This window comes from Berghia stephanieae, chromosome 4 (genome assembly GCF_034508935.2).
Source record: "Berghia stephanieae isolate SIO BIC M18660-M18661 chromosome 4, UCSD_Bste_1.3, whole genome shotgun sequence".
Lineage (NCBI taxonomy): Eukaryota > Metazoa > Mollusca > Gastropoda > Nudibranchia > Aeolidiidae > Berghia > Berghia stephanieae.
Window position 1 is genome coordinate 2,093,001 of NC_088363.1, and position 25,143 is coordinate 2,118,143.

At 36.0% G+C, this 25,143-nt stretch overlaps 1 protein-coding gene across 1 annotated transcript in view; it reads right to left on the reverse strand.

The window, feature by feature from the left end:
• LOC144969895 (agrin-like) overlaps positions 1–25,143 on the reverse strand; it is a 340,199-nt gene that overhangs the window by 16,237 nt on the left and 298,819 nt on the right. Inside the window, exons 13-27 of the mRNA XM_078908949.1 lie at positions 23,927–24,039; positions 22,211–22,360; positions 20,602–20,697; positions 16,875–17,039; positions 15,601–15,741; positions 13,186–13,419; positions 12,171–12,335; positions 11,040–11,168; positions 9,757–9,909; positions 8,366–8,567; positions 6,023–6,235; positions 5,178–5,317; positions 3,544–3,651; positions 2,357–2,494; positions 447–569 (exon numbers count right to left, since the gene is read on the reverse strand). Coding sequence (XP_078765075.1) covers positions 447–569; positions 2,357–2,494; positions 3,544–3,651; positions 5,178–5,317; positions 6,023–6,235; positions 8,366–8,567; positions 9,757–9,909; positions 11,040–11,168; positions 12,171–12,335; positions 13,186–13,419; positions 15,601–15,741; positions 16,875–17,039; positions 20,602–20,697; positions 22,211–22,360; positions 23,927–24,039 — 2,270 coding nt within the window. The remainder of the gene's footprint in view (positions 1–446; positions 570–2,356; positions 2,495–3,543; positions 3,652–5,177; positions 5,318–6,022; positions 6,236–8,365; positions 8,568–9,756; positions 9,910–11,039; positions 11,169–12,170; positions 12,336–13,185; positions 13,420–15,600; positions 15,742–16,874; positions 17,040–20,601; positions 20,698–22,210; positions 22,361–23,926; positions 24,040–25,143) is intronic.

A 25,143-nucleotide genomic window follows, 5' to 3' on the forward strand; every position in this document is an offset into this window, starting at 1 on the left:
ATCTCAAATGTCATTGAAAATATTTTCAAAAATATCTCTATTTAAAACGATTTGTCATTCTATCATAAATAACAATGTGAAATTGAATGCAAGCTTTAATTTAATATACGAAAACAGATAAATGGATATTTCGGGTTTTCGCTTTATCAACAAAACAGGATGAATGATACACTACAGATGAATGAGATAATGTGGTAATGGCATTGTTAAGATGAATGGTTTAGAATTAAGTCAAATACAGTGGAATCCGCATTAAGTCAACACCCTTAAAGTCACCTCCTGTTTAAAGACAACAACTTCTATTGGATCCAAAATGTTCTGTTCTTTATCCAAGTGTATTCCATTGATAATGGATCAAGTCAACCATGCTTAAAGTCAACCAAATCTTTCTGGTCTGGCTGTGTTGGCTTTAACAGGATTCCACTGTATTAGACTGGGCAACTCACCATTGGGCATGATGGATTTGAACCAGACCGTGATGGACAACGTGTTCGAGATTCGTTCTTCCAGGGGCATCTGCATGTAGGAGTCTCCTGTAAACTGTGGCACAAACAGCTGGGGGATCAGCTCTGTGGGGACAGGACAATCCATAACAACAGCAATCAATATGACTTTTATCATGGCCAACCCTGTATATTATAGGCTCTACTTTCTACACTTTTGCTTTACTGAATGGTATCACTATAAGATGGGGAAAAAATAATACAAACAACACACACGCACACACACACCCATCCACCCCCCACACACAGACACATACACACAGATGCATGCCCTTAAAATATATACATATACATAATAATAATAATAATAATAATAATAATAATAATAATAATAATAATAATAATAATAATAATAATAATAATAATAATAATAATAATAATAAATAATGATAATAATACTTTATTGCATCCCAAAAAGGAAATTTTTTGTACAGACGTGTTATAATTTACACATAAGATAAAAATACAATGGAAATAGGATGTATATATATAAAAAAGGAGCAGCTCTATAACCAGAGCTGCGCTTTATAATATGAATAATTTCAAACACTGTAAAATAGTTAAAACTGTCACTAAATTGAAAATTGAAAAGATTGCAAAACAAATAAATTAATAAATTAATATTTATATTTTTAAAAAGTAAAAATGAGAAATAATTATATAAAATGATTATTGCTTGGTGTTATAAAGCCTAATACTGGACGGCAGAAAAGATTTTCGGTGTCTCTCTGTTTTCGTTGAAATAGAGAAAGGGCGACCACTTCTTTCTGACATAATAATTGATGGTCTTAGTGGATGATACTGGTCATGTAATATTTTAGTTATTTTATTTATACAAAATTTCTCGTATAAAAGATCTACATCGTCAACATCATTTATATAGCGTTTAATGGATTTTTTAATATTTGAATTTATTTTGTTCCTTTCCACTGCTAAGCAATTGCCTCCCCAAGCTGTTATACAAAATGACAAAACACTTTCGATTACTGCTCTATAAAATAATGTGCAGAGGGTTTTATCTATTCTAAACTGAGAGAGTTTTGATAAAAAATATGTACGTCTGCACATCTTATGCCTAATTATTTTCAAGTGTTCATCCCACTTGAGCCTGTCATCAATCGTTACACCAAGGTATTTGTAGTGAGGAACTCGCTGGACGAATTGGTCCTTTAATTTTAACGGTTCTATCGGTTCCTTCACTCTCCTAAAGTCAATCACTAGCTCCTTTGTCTACTCCTCCACAACACGACTGTCGTCACTTATTCATATAACTAAAGACTTCTACAAATATTTCCAGTTTGAAAAACTTGTGCATAGAAAACATTCAAACAATTTGAAACATTCTTGTATTTACCGTAAATCAAAATACTCAATTTGACACCAAAAATCACTTTTGACAAATAAAAGGAATGACTATTATTTGTAGACATTTACAGTAATGATAAAAAAAAATAATTAAATTATCTCATGTCGATCCCACCTTCTTGGGGGTCCCAATAGCTCAGTTGGTAGAGCACTCGCTTCACATGCAAGCAAAGGGACAGAGCTCAATCCTGGTTAGAGTCGATATTTTTTTGGGCCCTTCCCCCCCCCCCCCCTCTTATCCATCCAGCAGTAATTGGGTAGCCGGGTCTGTTGGATCAGGTGAAAAGTACTTTGCAATAGACTAACATCTTATCCAAAGGGTAGCAAGCAATTGCTATTGTCCGTTTCACGCTATAAACATGGGGATAAACTCTGGCTCAATGAGCTTCATGGCTCTCTGAAAGACACCTTCTTATTAATTCCATTCATCATCATCACGATTGACATGCCAATATTTTCCATCGGTCTGTAAGACAGTTTATTTATACCTTTTTCACAGCGAGTTCCCTCCCTTCCATGTGGACACTGACAAAAGAATCCTTCATAGGTCGAGGTGACCAGACAGGTACCGCCATATTGGCACGGATCACTGGCGCATGGATTCACCAAGTTCTCACAGTGAGATCCTGAAACGACAGATTGGAATCGATCTTAATTTCTAACGATTAAAAACAAAGAAACTTTCTCTTAACTCACTCAACCCTAACACTGACTATATCCGTAGTTTACCCAGGTTACTTTTACCCCATGCCTATTAATTACATTTTTCAGAGACAAATTATAGGCGTAGTATCAAAGTTATTGTTTTTAGTTTTTACATGTTAATGATAGTTGAATAAAACTATCTATGTACATGCTCATTTTTAATACATTTTTTTATCCAATTTTGAAAAGTATCAAAAGTCTCTAGGATTGAGTGAGTTAATAGGCAAATTTATCTATTCATAATAACCCTAAAATGAATGAATGAATGAATGAATGAATGAATGACTGAATGAATGAATACATTATTTACTGTCGGTAAAAATACATATTATACATACATCGTTTATACATAACAACAACTATTAACAATGACAACAAAATATAAAAGTTATAATTTGAAAAAAAAATAATGATCTATATTTTCTTAATAAAATCTGATTGAAAAACACTAGGCCCTTTAAGGCTTTTCACCGACAAAAGAAATATAAAAAAAATAGTTTGCACATAAATGAAATGTTCCGTGAGTTTTGTCAAGCAGAGTAATCCCGACGAACAGTTTCCATCCTTCTCTATCCCGAGCTAACTTTTTTATCTCATTCCAGGTCTTACCACTTCTCTGTATATCAGCTTCTTTAATTCTTCCTCGTGGCCTTCCCCTTGATCTTCTGCCCTGAGGGTTCCAGTATTGGACTGGAACCCTCAGGGCAGAAGATCAAGGGGAAGGCCACGAGGAAGAATTAAAGAAGCTGATATACAGAGAAGTGGTAAGACCTGGAATGAGATAAAAAAGTTAGCTCGGGATAGAGAAGGATGGAAACTGTTCGTCTGTGGCCTATACCCTGACCCAGGGTGAAAAAGGCAATGATGATGATGATGATGATGATAGTCTAGATGGAAAACATAAATATCAATTTGCTGTTTGGTCGTCTAAATATTGAAAGCCTAGATAAAAATGGCTGGATTGTTCTACCTTTGTATCCATCCCTGCATCGACACTCGTAGATTTGTGCATCCAAGACCAGACACGTCGCCCCATTCTGACAAGGCATACTCTTGCAGGGATTCTTGCCACACTCGGCTGTCAAAGAAAATAAAGCATTCATATAATATTGTTATCATTATTGTCATTTCTGCTGTTGATCTATCATTATTGAATTGTCATTTCTGTCTTGATCTATCATTATTGTCATTTCCTCTGTTGATCTCATTTTTTATTCATGTATTTATGTTTTCATTGTTTTTAAAAAAAATAGTTGCTGAAGAAGGGTTTTGAGCCCGAAATGTTCCGTATTTTGTTCTTTTTTTTTTTAAAGGCTGTTATATTCAATTCTGTTTATGAATATAATAGAGTATTTCATATCGTAAAAAACATAGCATTACTGCCTGCTATGACGTGTTAACTTTTTATTGATCTTCTTTATTGGCAGAAGAATGGTTTTGGATGGGCCTAAAACTTTCTGTGTTAGGTATTTTGTTCTTTTTCAAATCAGTTATACTCATCTTTGTCGATTACATTTTAATTTCAATACATATATTATATGTATATATTATAAATTATACTTTGGGCAACATGGGTGACTCCTGTTGACATCAGACATCTTGATTGATAGATTATCATTATTCCTTCATATATATATATATTGTTGAAAATATAGATGAATGAAGAATTTATTGTATTACTTCCCTTTGTTTACGAGATTATAATTTGGCTTTATTCTGAAATGTTTGGACTGCAATGTTGTTGACTTTTGGCTTTTGATTTTTGATAAAAAAGAAGTGAAGACGAACGAACACATGAGGCATTTCGGTGTTATTTTATCTTATCTTATTGACATTTGACTTGATTATTAGACATATATTACATATATATATATATATATGTTAATAATAAATGTGAAATAATAATTCCACATGTTTTATAACTGCAGTACTGTTAGTATTAATATCCTATAAACTGCTGTACTGCTATTTCCTGTTCCCTCTCTTTTTATTTCATTCTTCCCTTTACCTGTCCAAAGAAAAGAGACAGACGACCAGATTTTCAGTTAAATAAATCTCATCAACTTCATCAAAATAATCAGGCATCCATTCTTTATTTCTTCAATTCAAATATATACATAACTTAACAGGTGACAGTATCTAATTGTCGTGAATAGATTTTTACATCTCATTCACGATGAAAAATAAAATAAATAAATAATAAGCACAAGGCATGTATCTCCACCGAAGTGGGTAGTTACGGGATTAGTCCGGGTATATTCGTCCGGTACAAGAAACAGAGTCAACACTTGAATTTCAATCAAATATCCATTATCCGTTTCGTAGTAAAAAGAGCTTGTAAAATGAAGACAACCCCGTTTTTATACCCCTTGTGACGTCACAAACTCACGGGAAGAAACAACACACAACAGTGAATGGAACTCACCATGACACCCAAGGTTACCCAGCATGAGAACAATTCCCAACAACAACTCAATAGCCAAACAACAACAAACTGGAACACATTGAAACACAACAATGAATACGTTCCTACATAATAATGCCGTAATGGAAGGATGTGACTTTGACACTACATACATCGATGAGAAAAGCTGTAAGACTTACTGATGTCGACGCCCCGTATGATATCAGGGTAGGCAGCGTTGGAGGCCAGACTGTAGGAATACATGTTGGATGGACTGCCAGCCCTCAGGGAGTAGATACAACCCACCAGGCCGAGATCCACGCCTACTCTCTCGTACACCCTGGCAGGAAATAGGACAAACAATGGGGTCAGCTATTATAATTGTAATCATAATAATGATACTAACAATAATAATAATAATAATAAAAATGATGATGATAATGATGATGATAATGATGATGATGATGATGATGATGATGATGATGATGATGATACTACTACTACTACTACTACTACTACTACTACTACTACTACTACTACTACTACTACTACTAATAATAATATAATAATAATAATAAAAATGATGATGACGAGATGATTATAATAATAATTATATTAATAAAAATTATAATAATAGTAATAGCAATAATAATAATAATTAATAATAATAATAATAATTAATAATAATAATAATAATAATAATAATAATAATAATAATAATAATAATAATAATAATAATAATAATAATAATAATAATAAAAAAAATGATGATGATAACGATGATGATGATGACGAGATGATTATAATAATAATAATATTAATAAAAATCATAATAATAGCAATAATAATAATAATGATAATAATAATAATAATAATAATAACAATAATAATAATAATAATAATAATAATAATAATATAATAATAATAATAATAATAATAATAATAACAACAACAACAATAATCTGATAAGATAGATTATTTTATAGATTATTTTACGTTACTAATAACAATGAAACTCCCGTGGTTTTGAGAGCAAATGACTCACGTCTTGGCCACTTTGGGAATGTAACCCAGGAACATCGGGTCGTTGAGGTCCAGGGAGGTGTGAGTGCTGGGTGAGCTCCCTTTGACCACCTCTTCACTGTTGACAATCAACTCTCCCATCTCCTTGGAGCGTCTGGCAGTCACTCGGTGGGAACTCTTGGGTTCAATGGGGTTACGACTCCTCAAGACGGCAGGTCCTCCACCCAAGTCGTATCTGTAAAGAGTGTTGTAGATTAGGAATAATTATTATAAACTCCATCTTTCAACAATAAAGAACAACTTTAATATAGAAATAAAACATTTTGCTTCTTCAAGCCTTCATATGGGCTTCGCGGTATGGTCTTTGCTTCGCACCCACCACTGCGCTGTGTGGCCTTGAGCAAGTCACCTTGCCTTAGCTCAATTTGTGGCGCTGCGCTTCAACTGACTCCCGGGCTATTCCAGTCTTCCCTTGGAATAGACCCTAAAGACAAATTTTCCCTTTGGGATGAATAAAGGGAATTTTATTTTATTTTTATTTCTATTTTTTATATTATATTACCGTCAACCCGGGTTACTTAAGCCGCTTAGTAGAATAAAATAGACTGCTTTAAAAAAAGTTAAATTCATGAGTGCTTATTAGATCTATTGGGTTCTAATTATTTAAAAGATAAAAGCTACATGTAATTTATCTTTTAAAATGTTTTCAGTAAGTGGCCTAACTTACCCCGGGGTGGCCTAAGTAGTCCCAGTTGACGGTACAAAACATTCTGTTATCTTCATTCTCTCTTGCTAACTGACCATTCTAACTCTCTCACTCTCACCAACTATTCACTCTAGTCATGCACTGGACACTCACTCATTCAGCCTCGATACACACACCGGTGACCACAATAGTGTACAGTTTTCACAACAAGAAGGTTGGAAATCAATAGAATAAGTTTCCTGCTATCAATTATTGAATGCCTGAACATTCTAAATGGTGTGGTTCAGCTTCTGTCTAATCACAGTTGTGAGATCGGCTTTAAAAAACATGGTGAAAAATTAAAAAAAAAAAAATTGAGCTTTTATATAGTGCAATGTCCACTAAAATGTGCTCAAAGCGATTTACAAGGGGTCCCTGGTCAACAGCAACATTTAACATGAAGGACGGGACATGACGCCTATCAGGCGATATTACAATTTTTCGGACAGAGACATCGCTGTTAACGGCCAGGTACTCATTTTACACCTGAGCACGGTGAGAGAATGTGAGTAAAGAGCCTTTTCCAGGGACTCAACCATGCGCCGAGCGAGGCTCGAACCCAGGACCTTCGATCCGAAAGCGAGTGTCATACCACTAGACCACATAGCTCACACTAGAAATAAACCAAATTTAATGCCCGAATACTCTTAATGATGAAGGCTGAGGTTCAATCTTATCACAATCCTGTGATCGCTCGAGAAAAAAAAAGGTTGAAAATTGTAATAAAACAATTTCAAGAATTTGTATTTTTTTATCATCTGGCGCAAATTTTATGGGATTTTGACTTTTAGGTGTACAGTGGAATCCTGTTAAAGCCTACACTATCAGACCAGAAAGATTGGTTGATTTTATGCAGAAGCTGAATTTAAGAGTGCTGACTTTAAGCAGAAGTTGATTTTAAGAGTGTTGACTTTATACAGAAGTTGACTTTAAGAGTGTTGACTTTAAGCAGAAGTCGACTTTAAGAGTGTTGACTTAAAGCAGAAGTTGACTTTTAAGTTTAAGAGTGTTGACTTTAAGAGTGTTGACTTTATGCAGAAGTTGACTTTAAGAGTGTTGACTTTATGCAGAAGTTGACTTTAAGCAGAAGTTGACTTTAAGAGTGCTGACTTTATGCAGAAATTGACATTTGAGTGTTGACTTTATCTTTAGTGTTGAATTAAAGCAGAAGTTGACTTTAAGCAGAAGTTGACTTTAGACAGAAGTTGACTTTAAAAGTGTTGAATTTAAGCAAAAGTTGACTTTAAGAGCGTTGACTTTAAGCAGAAGTTGACTTTAGACAGAAGTTGACCTTAAGGTGTTGAATTTAAGCAGAAGTTGACTTTAAGAGCGTTGACTTTAAGCAGAATTGACTTTAGACAGAAGTTGACTTAAGAGCGTTGACTTTAAGCAGAAGTTGACTTTAGACAGAAGTTGACTTTAAGAGCGTTGACTTAAGCAGAAGTGACTTTAGACAGAAGTTGACTTTAAGAGCGTTGACTTTAAGCAGAAGTTGACTTTAGACAGAAGTTGACCTTAAGAGTATTGGAAGGGTGTGATTTAGAAAAGAAAAATACCGTCTAGCAGCACATTAATGTGGCAGTTGATATAGTAAAGTATTTAAAACGTGTCAAGACTGACCTGAACTCCACATAACCTCCCTTCACTGACAGGGACACAAAATCCCCAGTGCCATTCTTGAATTTGGCGTTGAATAAAATGATTCCATCTTGATTGAGGGAGGAGAAGACAATGTCGATGCTGAGGTCACACTTGGCGTCTTCAATGTGAGGCATTTCCAAGTGGGACCTACCGCTGAAGGACGGAGTCTTAAACTGAATATCTGACAAGAATGGATAGAGGAATTGGAGGAATTAGAAAGCTATGTGAGATATTGAAAAAAAAATCAAATTAAAGAAATTAATGTATACGTTGTTTGATGTGAGCATGGGTTCACAGAGTAAAACGCATACCCTTGTGAATATATGTTTTAAAATTGCCAACTATCAGGACCCTGGTAATGTAGCACATCTGACCGGTAATCAGAAGGCATGAGGTTCGATCCACAGTCAAGGTAGACTGATTTTTTGGGATAGTTTTTTTTCTTCTATTTGTCTTTCTTGCATTGTCTGGCACCTTTCATACACACTTGTTCAGATCTTTATTGAGAATATTTTGTATGGTCAAATCTATGCTGTATTACTTCTTACTCTTTGTTTATGGTGTGGATGGAAGAGAATTGGAAACAGATTATTGTGTTTTTATATAGAGCCATTTCCACTAAATATGCTCAAAGTGCTTTACAAGGGGTCCCTGACGAACAGCAACACTTAACATGTAAGACATGATGCCTTTTGGCGATATTAAACTTTTTTTTGACGCTCTTAAGGACCTGGTACTCATTTTACACCTGAGTATGGTGTGAAATTGTGAGTGAAGAGCCTTTTCCAAGGACTCAACTATGAGCCACTCAGAGCGGGTCTTGAACCCAGGACCTTCTGATCCAAAGGCGAGTGTCATACCACAAGACCACATAGCCCCATTGGGATATATCATGCATGGTTATATATGCTGTATTATTTATTCTGTGTTTATGGTGTGTATGGAAGAGAAATAGAAACAGATAATGACTCAACATAGCATTCAAAGAAAAACAGAAATAATGTTTTAAAATCTACATGATCTGCACATACATTCATTGTACAATGGGGATGATCTATATTAACTTTCCATGTGCTCGACGTCATTGGTCATATTGCAAAATGTGCTCAAAGTGACCTACATGGTGAAAAGTGTTCACATATTTTGAACTATCTTACATTATGATTGGTCATTGTGTTCAGCTTGACACATGTGTATGATTACAGCTTTCATAAACAAAGCAGCGTGTTTACATTTGTTCAGAAATATCCAATCGATGAACAGCAATAAATCATGTGATTGATGACCTGGTTGGACGAAAACATGAATATAGATCGCTCCCATTATTAACATTAACAATATCTAAATGTGAAGATAATAATCGGCCTTACCTTTTTTACAACGCGGGCCGGCCTTTCCAATGGGACAAGCACATCGATACCCCAGGTAGTCATCGGGTACACACTCCCCTCCATTCTCACACAAATCTCCACTACACACGTCCGATGTGACAGAGTCGTTCTTGGTAGGTTTCTTTTTCACCTCTGGTAGATACACAGAAATAATGGTGTAATGAAAGGGAAATAACTGAGTTATTTGTTATGCTATGCATAGTAATGACAGAGTTATGTCCCGCATATTCTACCTTGTCTGGAAGAGTGAGAGCCCTTGTTTATTATTATGTAAGTTAAATTGAATTAAATTGGGCTTTTATATAGCGCAATATCCACTAAACGTGCTCAAAGTGCTTTACTTTGAGCACTGGCCACTGGTCAACAGCAACATTTTACATTTAGGACGGGACATGATGCCTGTTAGGCGATATTACAATTTTTTTCGAACAGGGACAATGCTGTTAACAGCCAGGTACTCAATTTAGATCTGAGAAAATGTGAGTAAAGAGCTTTTCCAAGGACTCAACTAAGCACCGAGCGAAGCTCAAACTCAGGACCTTCCGATCCGAAAGTGAGTGTCGCACCACGAGACCACATAGCCGCATGATAGCTTGTTGTTGTCCTTAATGGCGTTACTGGACATGATGTAATAAAATGGCCACAAACAACTCTGTAATATCATCTTTACCTACAAAAATTTATAAATGGAACCCTCAGTGATAAACGTACATCTTATGTCAAGAACATAAACTATAATAATTTTTTTAGTCCAATATAACAAATATGTGACTGATTTTAAACTCGGATAAAAATTCAAATGTTATGAATAGGTATGCAAATATTCTATGTTTGGTAGATTTAGAACAAAATCAGTTATTAGGTCTATAAAGAAACCAAACAAAACTAATCAAACAAACCAAAACCAAAACATACTAACTACAAGTAACAAACAAAAAATCTCCCAAAGAAACAAACAAACAAAAAGAAAACAACAAACAAATAAAATAAAAAATCCCACCCCCCGCCTGCCCAAAAACCCCCCCCCCACAAAAAAACAAAACAAATTAAACTTGTATTTACAAAAATAAAAACAAAAAAAAAAACCCCCACAAAAACCCACCAAAAACAATCAAATTAAAGCGAAAGATTACAATAAAAACAAAAACAAAACAACTACAATGTAAACATTTTTTTTGTATTTTGAGGTTTTCAATGTCTTTGAACATTGGGGTAAATAAAAGATGGCAATGAAATGAAATTGAACGCTGAAGGCAACTCACCAAAACATTTGGTATTGTCAATAGAAGGGATGTATCCTTCATGGCAGTAACACAAACCACGACAGAAACTGTTATTGGGACAGCAGTCCTCGTCTGACAGACACAGGTCCTCGATATTGCTGCCTTTGCCTGTGGCAGGGAGGAGAGGGAGTGGGGGGGGGGGGGGGGAAACGGAGATTAAATACAATCCATGCATGAGTTTTATGTCAGTTTGATAATAATGCAAATGATTGAGGCTTAAAGAGCTAAATAACAATAATAAAATGTAATATATTAATTACCGTACTTACTGAACTCTAGCACACCCAATTCCAGAACGTTCTGCAATACGACAAGCTCGAGCTGTTTGTTTTTTGTTTTTAAGGGTTTAACGGCGCTTGCAAAACATTTAGGTCAAATCAGCACCAGTAAAAAGGAAGAAATTGGAATAATAAAGAGTTCTAGAAATACAATTAAAACCTCAAAGAAAAAGTAAGACACAGGGGAATTAGTTTAAATAGAATTTATAAAACATATATGTAGATTCCAAGAGCAGACAACCATCAGTGTACTTAGTTTGAGATCACCTAAAATTCTCATCCAGACACAAGCAGAAGTCCCTGCTAAGACTAAGAGGAATACACTCAAATTTTTACAAATTATATATATAATACGTAAACCAAAAATAATACAGTGCATAAGAGAGAGATGATTTACAAGGAAAAAAAATATCATCTTCCAAAACTAACTATACATTCAACGTGGACGTTTAAGGTTTTTCCTTTGTCAACAAAACATGGTGAACGAGATACAAAGACGATTGAGAAATGAGAGGATGGCGTTGTTTAGGCGAATACCGAAATGTCTACATCATCTGTCTTTTTAAATTAAATTGATTTACAAGGAAAAAACGATACATTTGACTGTTTTCCTCTCAGCCAAGGACTCCGGCAAGGGCCAGGACAAAAACCAAGTAATCCCATTCCAAGACAAAGAAAGAGCAACTCAAAAAACAGATAATATTCATCGATGGATAGAAGACACAGCAAGTGACCTCCTGCCCGCCATGGGAGGTCAAAAAGACCCAACCCAGCATCAACGAATGAAAACAAAGTGTGAAAACTGTCTGCAATAAAACAGCCCATAACTCACATTCCTCTTCCTGTTTAGACTTGTCCTCATTGTCTTTCTGGTTCTTATTCTTCAGCTCTTTGTCTCCGTTGTCATTGGGGTTGCCTGTGTTGTCGCCGATGTCTCTGGTGGTCTTCCTGGACTTGGTCACCGGGGAGGGGGTGGTCACCAGAGAGGGAGGGGCACCTGAAGCAAAGCGTTTAAAAATAATTTAGATGCTAAAGGGTGAAGAAGACGAAAGAAATATTGTATCTATCCATAGCTGTGCGGCTATGTGGTCGAGTGGTATGACACTCGCTTTTGTATCGGAAGATCCTGGGTTTGAGCCTCGCTTGGTGCATGGTTGAGTCCTTGGAAAAGGCTCTTTATCCATATTCTCTCACCATACTGAGGTGTAAAATGAGTACCTGGCTGTCAACAGCGTTGTTTCTGTTGGAAATAAATTGTAATATCGCTAACAGGTGTCATGTCTCGTTCTACATGTTACGTGTTGCTGTTGGTCAGGGACCCTTTGAAAAGTGCTTTGAGCATGTTTAGTGGATCTTGTTCTATATAAAAGCTCAAGTTTTAGGTGAGTGTCAGACCACAAGACCACAACACTGTACAAATAACAAGATGTCAACACACTAACCTTTACAACAACACTATACAAATGACAAGATGTCAACACACTAACCTTTACAACAACACTATACAAATGACAAGATGTCAACGCACGAACCTTTACAACAACACTATACAAATGACAAGATGTCAACGCACGAACCTTTACAACAACACTATACAAATGACAAGATGTCAACGCACGAACCTTTACAACAACACTATACAAATGACAAGATGTCAACGCACGAACCTTTACAACAACACTATACAAATGACAAGATGTCAACGCACGAACCTTTACAACAACACTATACAAATGACAAGATGTCAACGCACGAACCTTTACAACAACACTATACAAATAACAAGATGTCAACACACTAACCTTTACAACAACACTATACAAATGACAAGATGTCAACGCACGAACCTTTACAAAGTCCTTTATGGAGCACAGAGAGGTCAAGCTTCATCCGGCACGCATACTGCTCCATCTGGCACTGAGATCCATAGTTTTGTCCATCCGATCCACAGACAACCTCCGAATCGTGGCTGTCCACATCACACTGGTGTTCGCACACACACACTGGAGGGTCTTCGTCTCGGCAGGTCGCCCCGTATTGACACTCCAAGTCGTCACATGACACAGGCTCATAGGAGTCACCTGTAGATAGAAATTAGTTGATTTTATCTATCAATAATGTTCAAAAGGTACCGAGTTTGATTACCCACTACGTTGTATGTAAAGTTCAAAGGCATACCTGTCTACTTGAACATTTCAAAATCAGTAGCCAACACAAAATTCATCAGTAATAAATGGTACAATTTTCGTAATGCACCACCTATTAACAACAACAACAACAAAGAAGAAAAAAATACTGCGTATCTACAACCTTGAATACGTAAAATAAATGTTGTTGACCTCCACCATTACGATCTGGTAATCGACTAACCTATCATGGGCGTGAACTGAGCAGTAGCCTTTATAACTTTAAGGGAACATTTTTTTCTTTCTACGATAACTGCGGGAATTTAAACGAAAAAAAATGTTTTTTTTTCTCTCTCTAATACGACGCCCAAATTGCTGTGAAATCAAAATCCGTAATATTTCTTCCATTTTCGTATGTCCGAAATTGTTACCTAATTTCCGTAACAATTAGGGACGATCCGTAAAAGTAGGCAGGTATGCAAAAGGTACTGGGTTCGAATACCCACTGCGTCACATCACCCTAGCTCAGTTTGCTGTGCTGCACTGCGTAACGCCTGGGTTATTCCAGTCTTCCCTTGGAATAGACCCTAAAGACATGGGATGAATAAAGGTATTCTAAAAGAATTTAAACATAAAATATGTAGAGATGAATGTACCATTAACAATCTGATGGCAAAAGCGGTAAGATCTTCTTCTTCTTCTTATCATTATTATTACTATTATTATTATGATTATTATTATTATTATTATTATTATTTATTATGATGATGATGATGATGATGATGATGATGATGATGATGATGATGATGATGATGATGATGATGATGATGATGATGATGATATTATTATTATTTTATTATATTATTATTATTATTATTATTATTATATTATTATTATATTATTTTTATTATTATTTCATCATTACTATCAGTATTATATCATCATTATTACCACTATTTTAATTACGTTTTTCGCCTATTACAAGAGCTGTATACCTAACAATAAGTGCCTATCTGGACAATTGTTATTATTATTATTATTATTATTATTATTATTATTATTATTATTATTATTATTATTATTATTATTATTATTATTATTATTATCATCATTAGAAATTATTCCTCACTATAAAGATAATGAAAATGCTGCATTGGAATAAAGAAAAGAGTTTCTACTTTGAGTAGGCTGACTACATAGATCATTTTCAGAAATTGTACTAAATAACAATGTATGACAAAGTGGAACAAAAAATACACACACACAAAAAAGAGATTAACCTGCCTCGTTTGTTATGACAGGCAGACATTTTGGGCGAGTTTTTGCTATAGTTGTATATTTGTTTCATCTGTCATCGTTACATACACCAAAAAAACCCCCAAAAAACCAAAAAACAAACAAACTGTAAAGCACCTCTGAGCACTATTTGTGGACACTGGCGCTATATCAAATAATAATAATAATAATAATAATAATAATAATAATAATAATAATAATGATAAGTGAAAATAATAATTAAAAAAAAAATAAATAAATAAAAAAAATTAATAATAATAATATAATAATAAAAAAATAATAATAATAATAATAATAATAATAATAATAATAATAATAATAATAATAATAATAATAATAATAATAATAATATAATGAAAATAATAATTAAAAAAAATAATAAATAAAAAAATTAATAATAATAATAATAAAAATAATAATAATAATAATAATAATAATAATAATAATAATAATAATATAATAATAATAATAATAATAATAATGATAAGTGAAAATAATAATTAAAAAAAAAAATAAATAAAAAAATTAATAATAATAATAATAATAAAAATAATAATAATAATAATAATAATAATAATAATATAATACACATTTTCATAATTTTATCATACACCAATGCCTGCCTCCGAAATTTCCATAGATTATTTCTTAACATTTAAATCAAGACCACAACACTATACACACACACACACACACACACACACACATATATATAATATATATATATATATATATATATATATATAATATATATATATATATATAAATGCTCCATCCCCCCCCCCATTATTCTACCAATGACAGCATTGGTCACATGACCAGGGACTAGTCAAAACTTACGAGTACATCCATCAGGGCCCAATCTGTTTCCTTTGGGGCACCGGTCACACTTCATCCCGATGACCGTAGGACGACACATACACCGACCTGTCATTTGTTCACAGTCGTCACGGTGGGAGCCAAACTTATTACAGTTACAGGCTGAAATATAAATAGACAACAATGGATATTAACATCTTTGTGGTATTATATTCTGTTTTGTTTGTCTTTACGGGTTTTACAGCACTTGCAACACATTTAATTTAGGTAATATCAGCGCCAGGACAAAGGAAGAAAATGGGATAGCCAAAAGTTCTAGAATTACAATTAAAGCACACAAGAACAGCAAGACAAATTGGAATTGGTTCATCTAGGGAACAGATGTAGATTCCAACAGCACACTATCAGTGTACTTATTTAGAGATCACTTAATGTCTCATCCAGACACAGATACAGGTCCCCGCCAAGAGGAACACACTCAATTGTTTACGAATCATACGAATGTAAAATGAAAAATAATACAGTGCATAACAGAGAGATGATTTACAAGGGAAAAAAATATCATCTCCCAAAACTCGTAACTATACATTTGACTGTTTCCCTCCCAGCTAGGGTTATCAGCCAAGGCCAGGACAAAACAAAATATCTCATTCCAAGACAAAGACAGACAGCAAATGGAAAACAGTACAGTGGGGATAGAAGACACAGCAAGTACTTCCCTGTCCACAATGGGAGGTCGGGAACCCCACCCAGTTTTATATTCTATCAACAAGTCGGACAATGTTAAGAGGAGACCGTGGAGGTGAACGAGGATAAGGGAGAGGAAAAGGGGGAGGAGGAGAAGATGATGATGATGATGCTGAAGATAAAAGAAAAATATCAAGGAGCGGAAGGAAGGAAAGGAGGGGCTGGATAAGAAGAGAAGGATAAGGAGGAGGAGGAGGAGGAGGAGAGGAGAGAGGAGAGGAAGAGAGAGGAGAGAGAAGAAGAGAGAAGAAAAGAAGAGAAGAAGAGAAAAGAAGAAGAAGAAGAAGAGAAGAAGAGAAGAAGAAGAAGAAGAAGAAGAAGAAGGAGAAGAAGAAGAAGAAGAAGAAGAAGAAGAAGAAGTAGAAGAAGATAATCTTAATGATGATAAAGATGCCGGCAGTGATGGTATTAATGACGATAAAACAATGATAAGAATGAGTATGTCGATCAACCATAAATTTGACATTTTTACCCCCCCCCCCCCACACACACACCCTAACCAGCCACCACCACCATCCCCCCCCCCCCATCCCCACACCAATACTTACGTATACACCCAGCATTGCCCTGTTCTCCAATTCTCTGCATGCCCCAGTACCCAATCTCACAGCGGTCACACCGTTTGCCTCCCACTCCGGGTTTACACTGGCACTGACGTGTCCGGGGGTCACAGGTCGTGGAATAGGACCCCATTGGGTGGCACCCACACACGTCTGGAACACAGAACACATGTGGAAATTAAGTCATTGATTGGTACGTATTTTGACATTATTTAAATTGAAATAATCTTTGTTGTAAACTAGAACATTGTTTCTTAACCCTTGTAAGACAAGTTCTTAACCCTTGTAAGACAAGTTTTTAACCCTTATAAGACAAGTTCTTAACCCTTATAAGACAAGTTCTTAACCCTTATAAGACAAGTTCTTAACCCTTGTAAGACAAGTTCTTAACCCTTATAAGACAAGTTCTTAACCCTTGTAAGACAAGTTCTTAATCCTTGTAAGACACGTTCTTAATCGTTGTAAGACAAGTTCTTAACCCTTGAAAGACAAGTTCTTAACCCTTGTAAGACAAGTTCTTAATCCTTGTAAGACAAGTTCTTAATCGTTATAAGACAAGTTCTTAATCGTTGTAAGACAAGTTCTTAACCCTTGTAAGACAAGTTCTTAACCCTTGTAAGACAAGTTCTTAACCCTTGTAAGACAAGTTCTTAATCCTTGTAAGACACGTTCTTAACCCTTAGAAGACAAGTTCTTAACCCTTGTAAGACAAGTTCTTAACCCTTGTAAGACAGGTTCTTAATCCTTGTAAGACAAGTTCTTAACCCTTGTAAGACAAGTTCTTAACCCTTGTAAGACAAGGACATTGACATATTTATCCAACATATAGTCAGGACATGGAATGCATTCTATATTTTCATTAGAAAAAAAAAAAAAGAAATGCAAAAATTAATTTTTAAAAAAATGCTAAAACATTAAATCTTTCAACAATGCAGTTGATAAAGAACTATGTGCTATGAAGTATCTATGCCTATTCGTTGAAAGAGATTAGTATTTCTTTATTTTTATGATGCTTATAATCAACAAGTCTAAACTGCGGCACTCTGGAAAAACCCATATTTAAAAAATTGGCCACAAAATTCGTCCTTCAAATTTCGATCGATATAAATGACCCCTCATCTTGGGCAGAAACTCTCAAACCCGGGACTTCGCGAAGTCTTTAATAAAGTCCCAGGTTTGAGAGTTGTTTCCAAGATGAGGGTTATTTAAATCGATCGATATTCGAAGGACGAATTTTCTGGCCAAATTTTTAAATATGGGTTATTCCAGAGTACGGCAGTTTAGTAAAAGGCCAATATAAATATCTATTGCACCAACTTGACCTTTTGTTTGTAGTATATTATAGGATGGTGTATATTTATTTATATTATCCATTAATTACGTTGCTCTTTTCATTTGTTTGTCTTAACTATCATAATATATTAATATCTGTACATATGACAGGGTATTTAAATATCTTTTGACATATGTACATAATCCCTAATGACTATGATACGATTATAATCTTGATTTGGTAAAGAAAGACTTTTTGTAGCACTCAAAACCTTATAGGTCATGCTATTATTATTATTATCTGTAAATTGTCACAATTTACAATAATTTACAAAAACAAGAATGATAAATAAAAAACAATGAGATAAAAATCCCGAGGATAACAAAAACACACATTGAATTAATTCATGAAATCAAAACATGCAATAATAAAAGAAAAACCAAAAAACCAAAGCAATGTGGACGACAGAGAGATGTGTTGTCTGTCTGGGTTTTTATCATGTGCACACATCAAAACAATGTGTTACGTGTGGCCGTGTGTGTGTTGTTGTTATAATGTATTATATGTTGATATTAATACATTATGTAAGGGTGTTTGTGATTGGAGCATCCTTTCACAGCTAACGATGAGCTGAGCAAACCATAACAACTCCTTTATGCAGCATAGGAAACAAAATGTCAAAAATATTATCATCAACAATAATATATTAGATATTAGCATTAAAAAAAATAATTGAGCTTTATATAGCACAATATCCACTTAATGTGCTCAAAGCGCTTTACAAGGGGTCCCTGGTCAACATCAACATTTAACATGAAGGACGGAACATAACGCCTATTAGGCGATATTACAATTTTTCGGACAGGACAAAGACAGCGCTGTTAACGGCCAGGTACTCATTTTACACCTGAGTACGGTGAGAGAAAGTGAGTAAAGAGCCTTTTCCAAGGACTCAACTATGCGTCGAGCGCGAGGCTCGAATCCAGGACCTTCCGATCCGAAAGCGAGTGTCATACCACTAGACCACATAGCCGCACATTAGTATAATTTACACATTCAAGTCATTGGAAATAATACACATTTTCTTTGTACATATTTGATATGGAAACAAACAGCCATGGTTACGCCTGATGTCACAACAATAAATGCCAATGAAATGGGCATGATCTATATTACATTTCCATGTCCTCGAGGCAGTGACATCTATAGATATATGAAGTCCTAGGCTCGAGGTCATTGGTCACAGTGGAATATGTGCTCAAAGTGACCCACATAGTGAAAATTGTTCACAGTTTTTGAAATATCTAACATCACGATTGGCCATTTTGTTCAGCTGACACATGGGTATGTTTACAACTTTCATAAACAAAGCAGCGTGTTTACATTTGTTAAGAAATATCCAATCGCTGGACAGCAATAAATCATGTGATTGATGACTCGGTTGGACGAAAACATGAATATAGATCGCTCCCATTAATATGTAATTCATGGGGGAAGTGTGGCTCAGCTGTATGGGCTTTGCTTTGTACCGGAAAGGTACAGATCTCTACCACCAACTGCAACATGTGGCCTTGAGCAAGACGCCTCGATTTAGCTCACTTTGCGGTGTTTCACTGTTAGACGGTATTACCATTTTTTTTCTGATAGAGACAACGCTGTTAACGGCCTGGTACTCATTTTACACCTGAGTACGGTGAGAGAATATGAGTAGAGAGCTTGTTCCAAGGACTCAACTTTGCGCCGAGCGAGCGAGGCTCGTACCCAGGACCTTCCAATCCGAAAGCGAATGTCATACCGCTAGACCACATAGCCGCACAAAGATGTAAGTGATGGACAGAGAAATTTTGAAAAGGTGTGTGTGTGTGTGTGTGTGTGTGTGTGTGTGTGTGTGTGTGAAACAGTACCAAACAAAGCAGAATTAAAAAAAAAATATTTTGAGGTGATTTTTTTCTCTCATATAATGAGAAAAAAAAAATCACCTCAAAAATATCAGCCTGCCTACAGTGGGGATCGAACCTCAGACCTCCCCTAGATCTCCAGTGGAGGCAGGCTGACATTTTGGGAGCTTTTTTCCCCTCATATTCGTCTTTCTGCTTTGTCTGACACTGTTTCATACAAACGTTTACAGAGTTCTATCATACACCAGTGCCTGCTCCCTGATTTATTTGTGACCCCTCGTCTCCAAACGGTATTAAGTCGGGATGATTAAGATGCTGAAAATGAAATTTGTAGCCTGAAATATCGTAATTAAGTTGAGTTTATATGCGTTATAGAGGAGAAGGAATATCATATTTTACTGTGCTAAATACCGACGTTTCATATTTTTGACCAGTTTAACTATAATTTGACTTTTTAGCATCTGGCCCATCCCAACATAATACCGTTTTGAGACGAAGGGTCACATTTGTCACAAGTGACGGAGACCCTACCGCTACCACCTACCAGGACAACCGCCCCCTCTGGGTGCCTTGGCTGGGGTCTTGCCGTCTTTACAACAACCAAACTCGGTCTCCGCACAGTGACGGATGGGCTCCATATCTGATGGGTGGGGGGGGGGGGGGGGGGGGGGGAGGTGATAATACAATATCAATAAATATCAGTTATGGAAATTTTATCAAACTTTCAAATAGAGAGGATGGGGTTTATAGATAAATAAATAAAAATAAAATATATAAATAAAGAAATAAATATAAAATAGGCCCAAAAAGAAACACACACATACACACACACACACACACACACACACACACATACACATATACTTACTAACAAGACGCCACAAACACGAAAATAAACACAAATAAAAACTTGGTGAAAAAAAAAAGAAGAAAACGAACACAATTTAAAAAAAAAAAAGAGGAATCTGAAAATAGATAGCTCTTGTAAAGAATTAGAAAAAAAAGTAAACAATAAACAAACAAACAAACAAACAAACAAACCAGAATTAATAAATTCTTAAGAATAAAAGAGTAACAAGGCAAATTTGAACACAATTTCATCTTCAGCCAACATTAACAGCACTGCCATACTCTGGAAAAAAAAACAACATATTTTAAAATTTGGCCAGAAAACTCGTCCTTCAAATATCGATCGATTTAAATGACCCTCATCTTGGCAAAAAAAAAAAAAAAAAAACAAAAAAAAAAACAACAAAAAAACATACAACAAAAAACCCAACTCTCAAACCTGGGACTTCGCGAAGTCTCAGATTTGAGAGTTTTTTATTTCCGAGATGAGGGTCATTTAAATCGATCGATATTTGAAGGACGAGTTTTCTGGCCAAATGTTAAAATATGGGTTTTTTTCCCCCGGAGTGCGGCATTCCAGAACACGACAGAGCAGTCCTTATGCTTACAATTGCCTTCATTGTGGACTGAAGTAGGCCTGTGAATGGATTGAGTGTAGGTGCACATATCTGCAGGTCTGATAACCGAACGCAATTATGAGGCTTGATGTAACATTGTTGTAATGGACAATATTTTGTGTTAGTTTGAGAGTATGTATTTCCATTACAACAATGAGACCATAACAACGTGTACTAATTTGCAGGTCTGATGTCCGAACGCAATTATGGGCTTGATTTAACATTGTTGTAATGGATAATATATACTTTGCGTAAGTCTGAGAGTATTTCCATTACAACAATGAGACCATAACACTTTGGGTTATCAGACCTGCAAATAAATAACTACGTTGGGTTGAGTTCAGCCAAGGCCCTCTATATAGTTACTATATTAGGGAATGAGATTAGCGTCCCTTGATTGGACGTCACCTTACAGAGAGAACGTCAAATTGGTTTTGCGCATGCGTCTCTCTCGTCCTCGCTTTCGGTGAAGTGTCTCATGCTACTTTCACCGGAAGCGAGGACGAGAGACGCATGCGCACAACCAAAATAACTTTTCAGCCGGTGACGTCCAATCAAGGGGCGCTACTCTTCCGCTAATCTCATTCCATATACAAGGCCTTGGTTCAGCCCATTCCTTGTTAGGAACTTCGTCCTAATATTATTTGTATTCAACTTTTTTTTTGGTTTAAAATCTCTCCCACTCACCTTGTTTACAGCATTTGGAGAAGGATATGGTGATGTGGCAGTAGCTCTTCGGAGGACAAGTGTCTTTTCCAGGGCTACAATCGTAATCGTTTTTGGTGTCTGGGTTGACCAGAGGGGCTGATCCGTCACAAGCCTCCTCGTCATCGAATTCTGTGGGAGGTCAAGGCCAAGTGAAGTTGGAGTTAAAAAGGAAAATGATTTTAAAAAAAATGGAATAGATAGTTCGAAGATGACGTCAATCAGGTCGTTGTTATTGTTATTTGCCATCCACGTTTATGTTTATGAGTAATTCTCACTAAACTGTTTTAACCAGACTATAAACGTTGATGATTACACATAGTTATGTGTGTTGGTACGTTATACTTCCGGATGGCAATGTTGTGAGCTTCTTTACCAAGCGCATACTATCTCTAACATTTGTCTCGATGAGTGTCCATTATCAGAATTGCCTACTCGACTAGAATCGAGAACGCGTCTAACAAAATTTTAAAAACAACAACTACACCCTTCCGCCACATCATAAGATATCGTCGCCTAGGCATTCCACGAAGGAATGTAGATAATTTAACAAACAAGATGTCTGATGTCAACAGGAATCAACGAGCAAATTGGGGGTTAATAATCTTGCCCAAGGGAAAAAAACGAAAGTGCCTGAATCGGGACTGGAACCTGGGACCTTCCGGGTCATAGTGCAATCCCTTGACTACTTCGCCCTCCAGTCTAACAGCGTAGGTCACCCTATAGATAGTTCGAAGATGACGTCATTCAGGTCTTTGTTATTGTTTTTTTGCCATCCGCGTTTATGAGTAATGCTCACTGAACTGTATTAACCCGACTATAAACGTTCATGGATACACACAGTTATGTGTGTTGGACCATTATACTTCCGGATGGCAATGTTATAAGCTTCTTAGCCAAGCGCATACTATCTATATCTGTGTGGACTTTCCGCCTGTCACACACGTAAATATCTTTTTTTTTTAAAGAGCTTTTTATAGCGCAATATCCACTAAACGTGCTCACAGCGCTTTACAGGGGGTCACGGACCAACAGCAACACGTAAGATGTAGAACGAGACATGACGCCTGTTAGGCAATATTACAATCTTTTTCAGACAGAGACAACGCTGTTCACGGCCCAGGTATTCATTTTACACCTGAGTACGATGAGAGAATGTGAGTAAAGAGCCTTTTCCAAGGGGGAAACTATGCGCCGAGCGAGGCGCTCGAACTCAGGACCTTCCGATCCGAAAGACAGTGTCATACCACTAGACCACAAAGCCGCACGCAGACGTTGGGGCAAAGAACCCGAAGCCGTTGAGCGTTGGAGGAGTAGTCGTGTGTTGTAGCTCAGACAATGAAAGTGTTCTGATGTAGTCCATCAGAGCCATAAGGCCCGTTGAGACGGAGTTTATCCCCTTTTCTATAGCGCGAAACGGACAGTAGCAACTGCTTGCTACCCTTAGGGCAGGACGCTCAAAATGCCCAAAATATTCGAAGTACATTAAGTACCTAGCTAAATGTTTTATTTTTTATCAGAATATGTCAGATGTTAAAGTAGTAGTAGTAGTAGTAGTAGTAGTAGTAGTAGTAGTAGTAGTAGTAGTAGTAGTAGTAGTAGTAGTAGTAGTAGTAGAAGAAGAAGAAGAAGAAGAAGAAGAAGAAGAAGAAGAAGAAGAAGAAGAAGAAGTATGTCAGACGTAAACGTAGTTCTTACCATCACATTTATCCATAGACTGTTTGATGATGATCTGTTTCCTGACACACGAGTTGTGTAACATCATACATTCGTTGCCGTATGTCTTACCGTCTGAACCACACACGGGTTGTCTGGAACATTTGATACAAATCGATTGTTAAAATTGTTATATTTGGGACACATCGTATCGAACTGGTATTGTTTCAAAGGGAACCTGATACAGACTTGCCAGCTTGAAAATTTTAAAATTAGTAATTTTTAGGAGATAAAAATTGTAATTGTTGTAGTTAACTATTACAAATCAACAATTTACCGCCACAATGGTTGAATAGCATCTCAAAATCCTTAAAATTATGTAGTCTTGCATCCACTTTCATTTTCAATAAATTTTAATGACTTACAACATGAGGTTCTGAAATACGAGCCGAGATTTTTGTAAAATTACGAATTATTCGTAGTGGTAGGCTGGTCTGAAGATACCATTGATTTCAAAGCTTTAAACATTTTAAATTAAAAACACGCCTTGATTATAAGAATAAATTGTATTTTAAAAAACTTGAACCCCCGACTCTAACCCTTTAGTTTTCAAATTTTGATCTTATTGTGCATGGTTTGAGATCACCTAAATGTCTCATCCTGACACCAGGACAGGACGCCACAAAGAGGAACACACCAAATGTTTGCATTCAAAATAACAAATATAACAATATACAACAGAGAGATGATTTAAAAGGGGGAAAAAAAAATCATCTCCCAAAACTTATACATTTGACTGTTTTCCTCCCAGCCAAGGACTCTGTCCAGGGAAAGGACAAAACCACGTCATCTCATCCCAAGACAAAGACAAAAAGCAAGTTGGAAAATAGATGTAGGGGACAGAAGACACAGTAAGTGATCTCCCTGCCCACTATGGGAGGTCAGGAACCCCACCCAGACAAAACCAAGTAATCTCATTCCAAGACAACGACAGAAAGTATGTTGGAAAACAGATGTAGTAGGATAGAAGACGCAGTAAGTGATCTCCCTGCCCACTATGGGAGGTCAAGAACCCCAGTCAGACAAAACCAAGTAATCTCATTCCAAGACAACGACAGGAAGTATGTTGGAAAAAGATGTAGGAGGATAGAAGACACAGTAAGTGCCTTCCTGCCCACTATGGGAGGTCAGGAACCCCACTCAGACAAAACCAAGTAATCTCATTCCAAGACAACGACAGAAAGTATGTTGGAAAACAG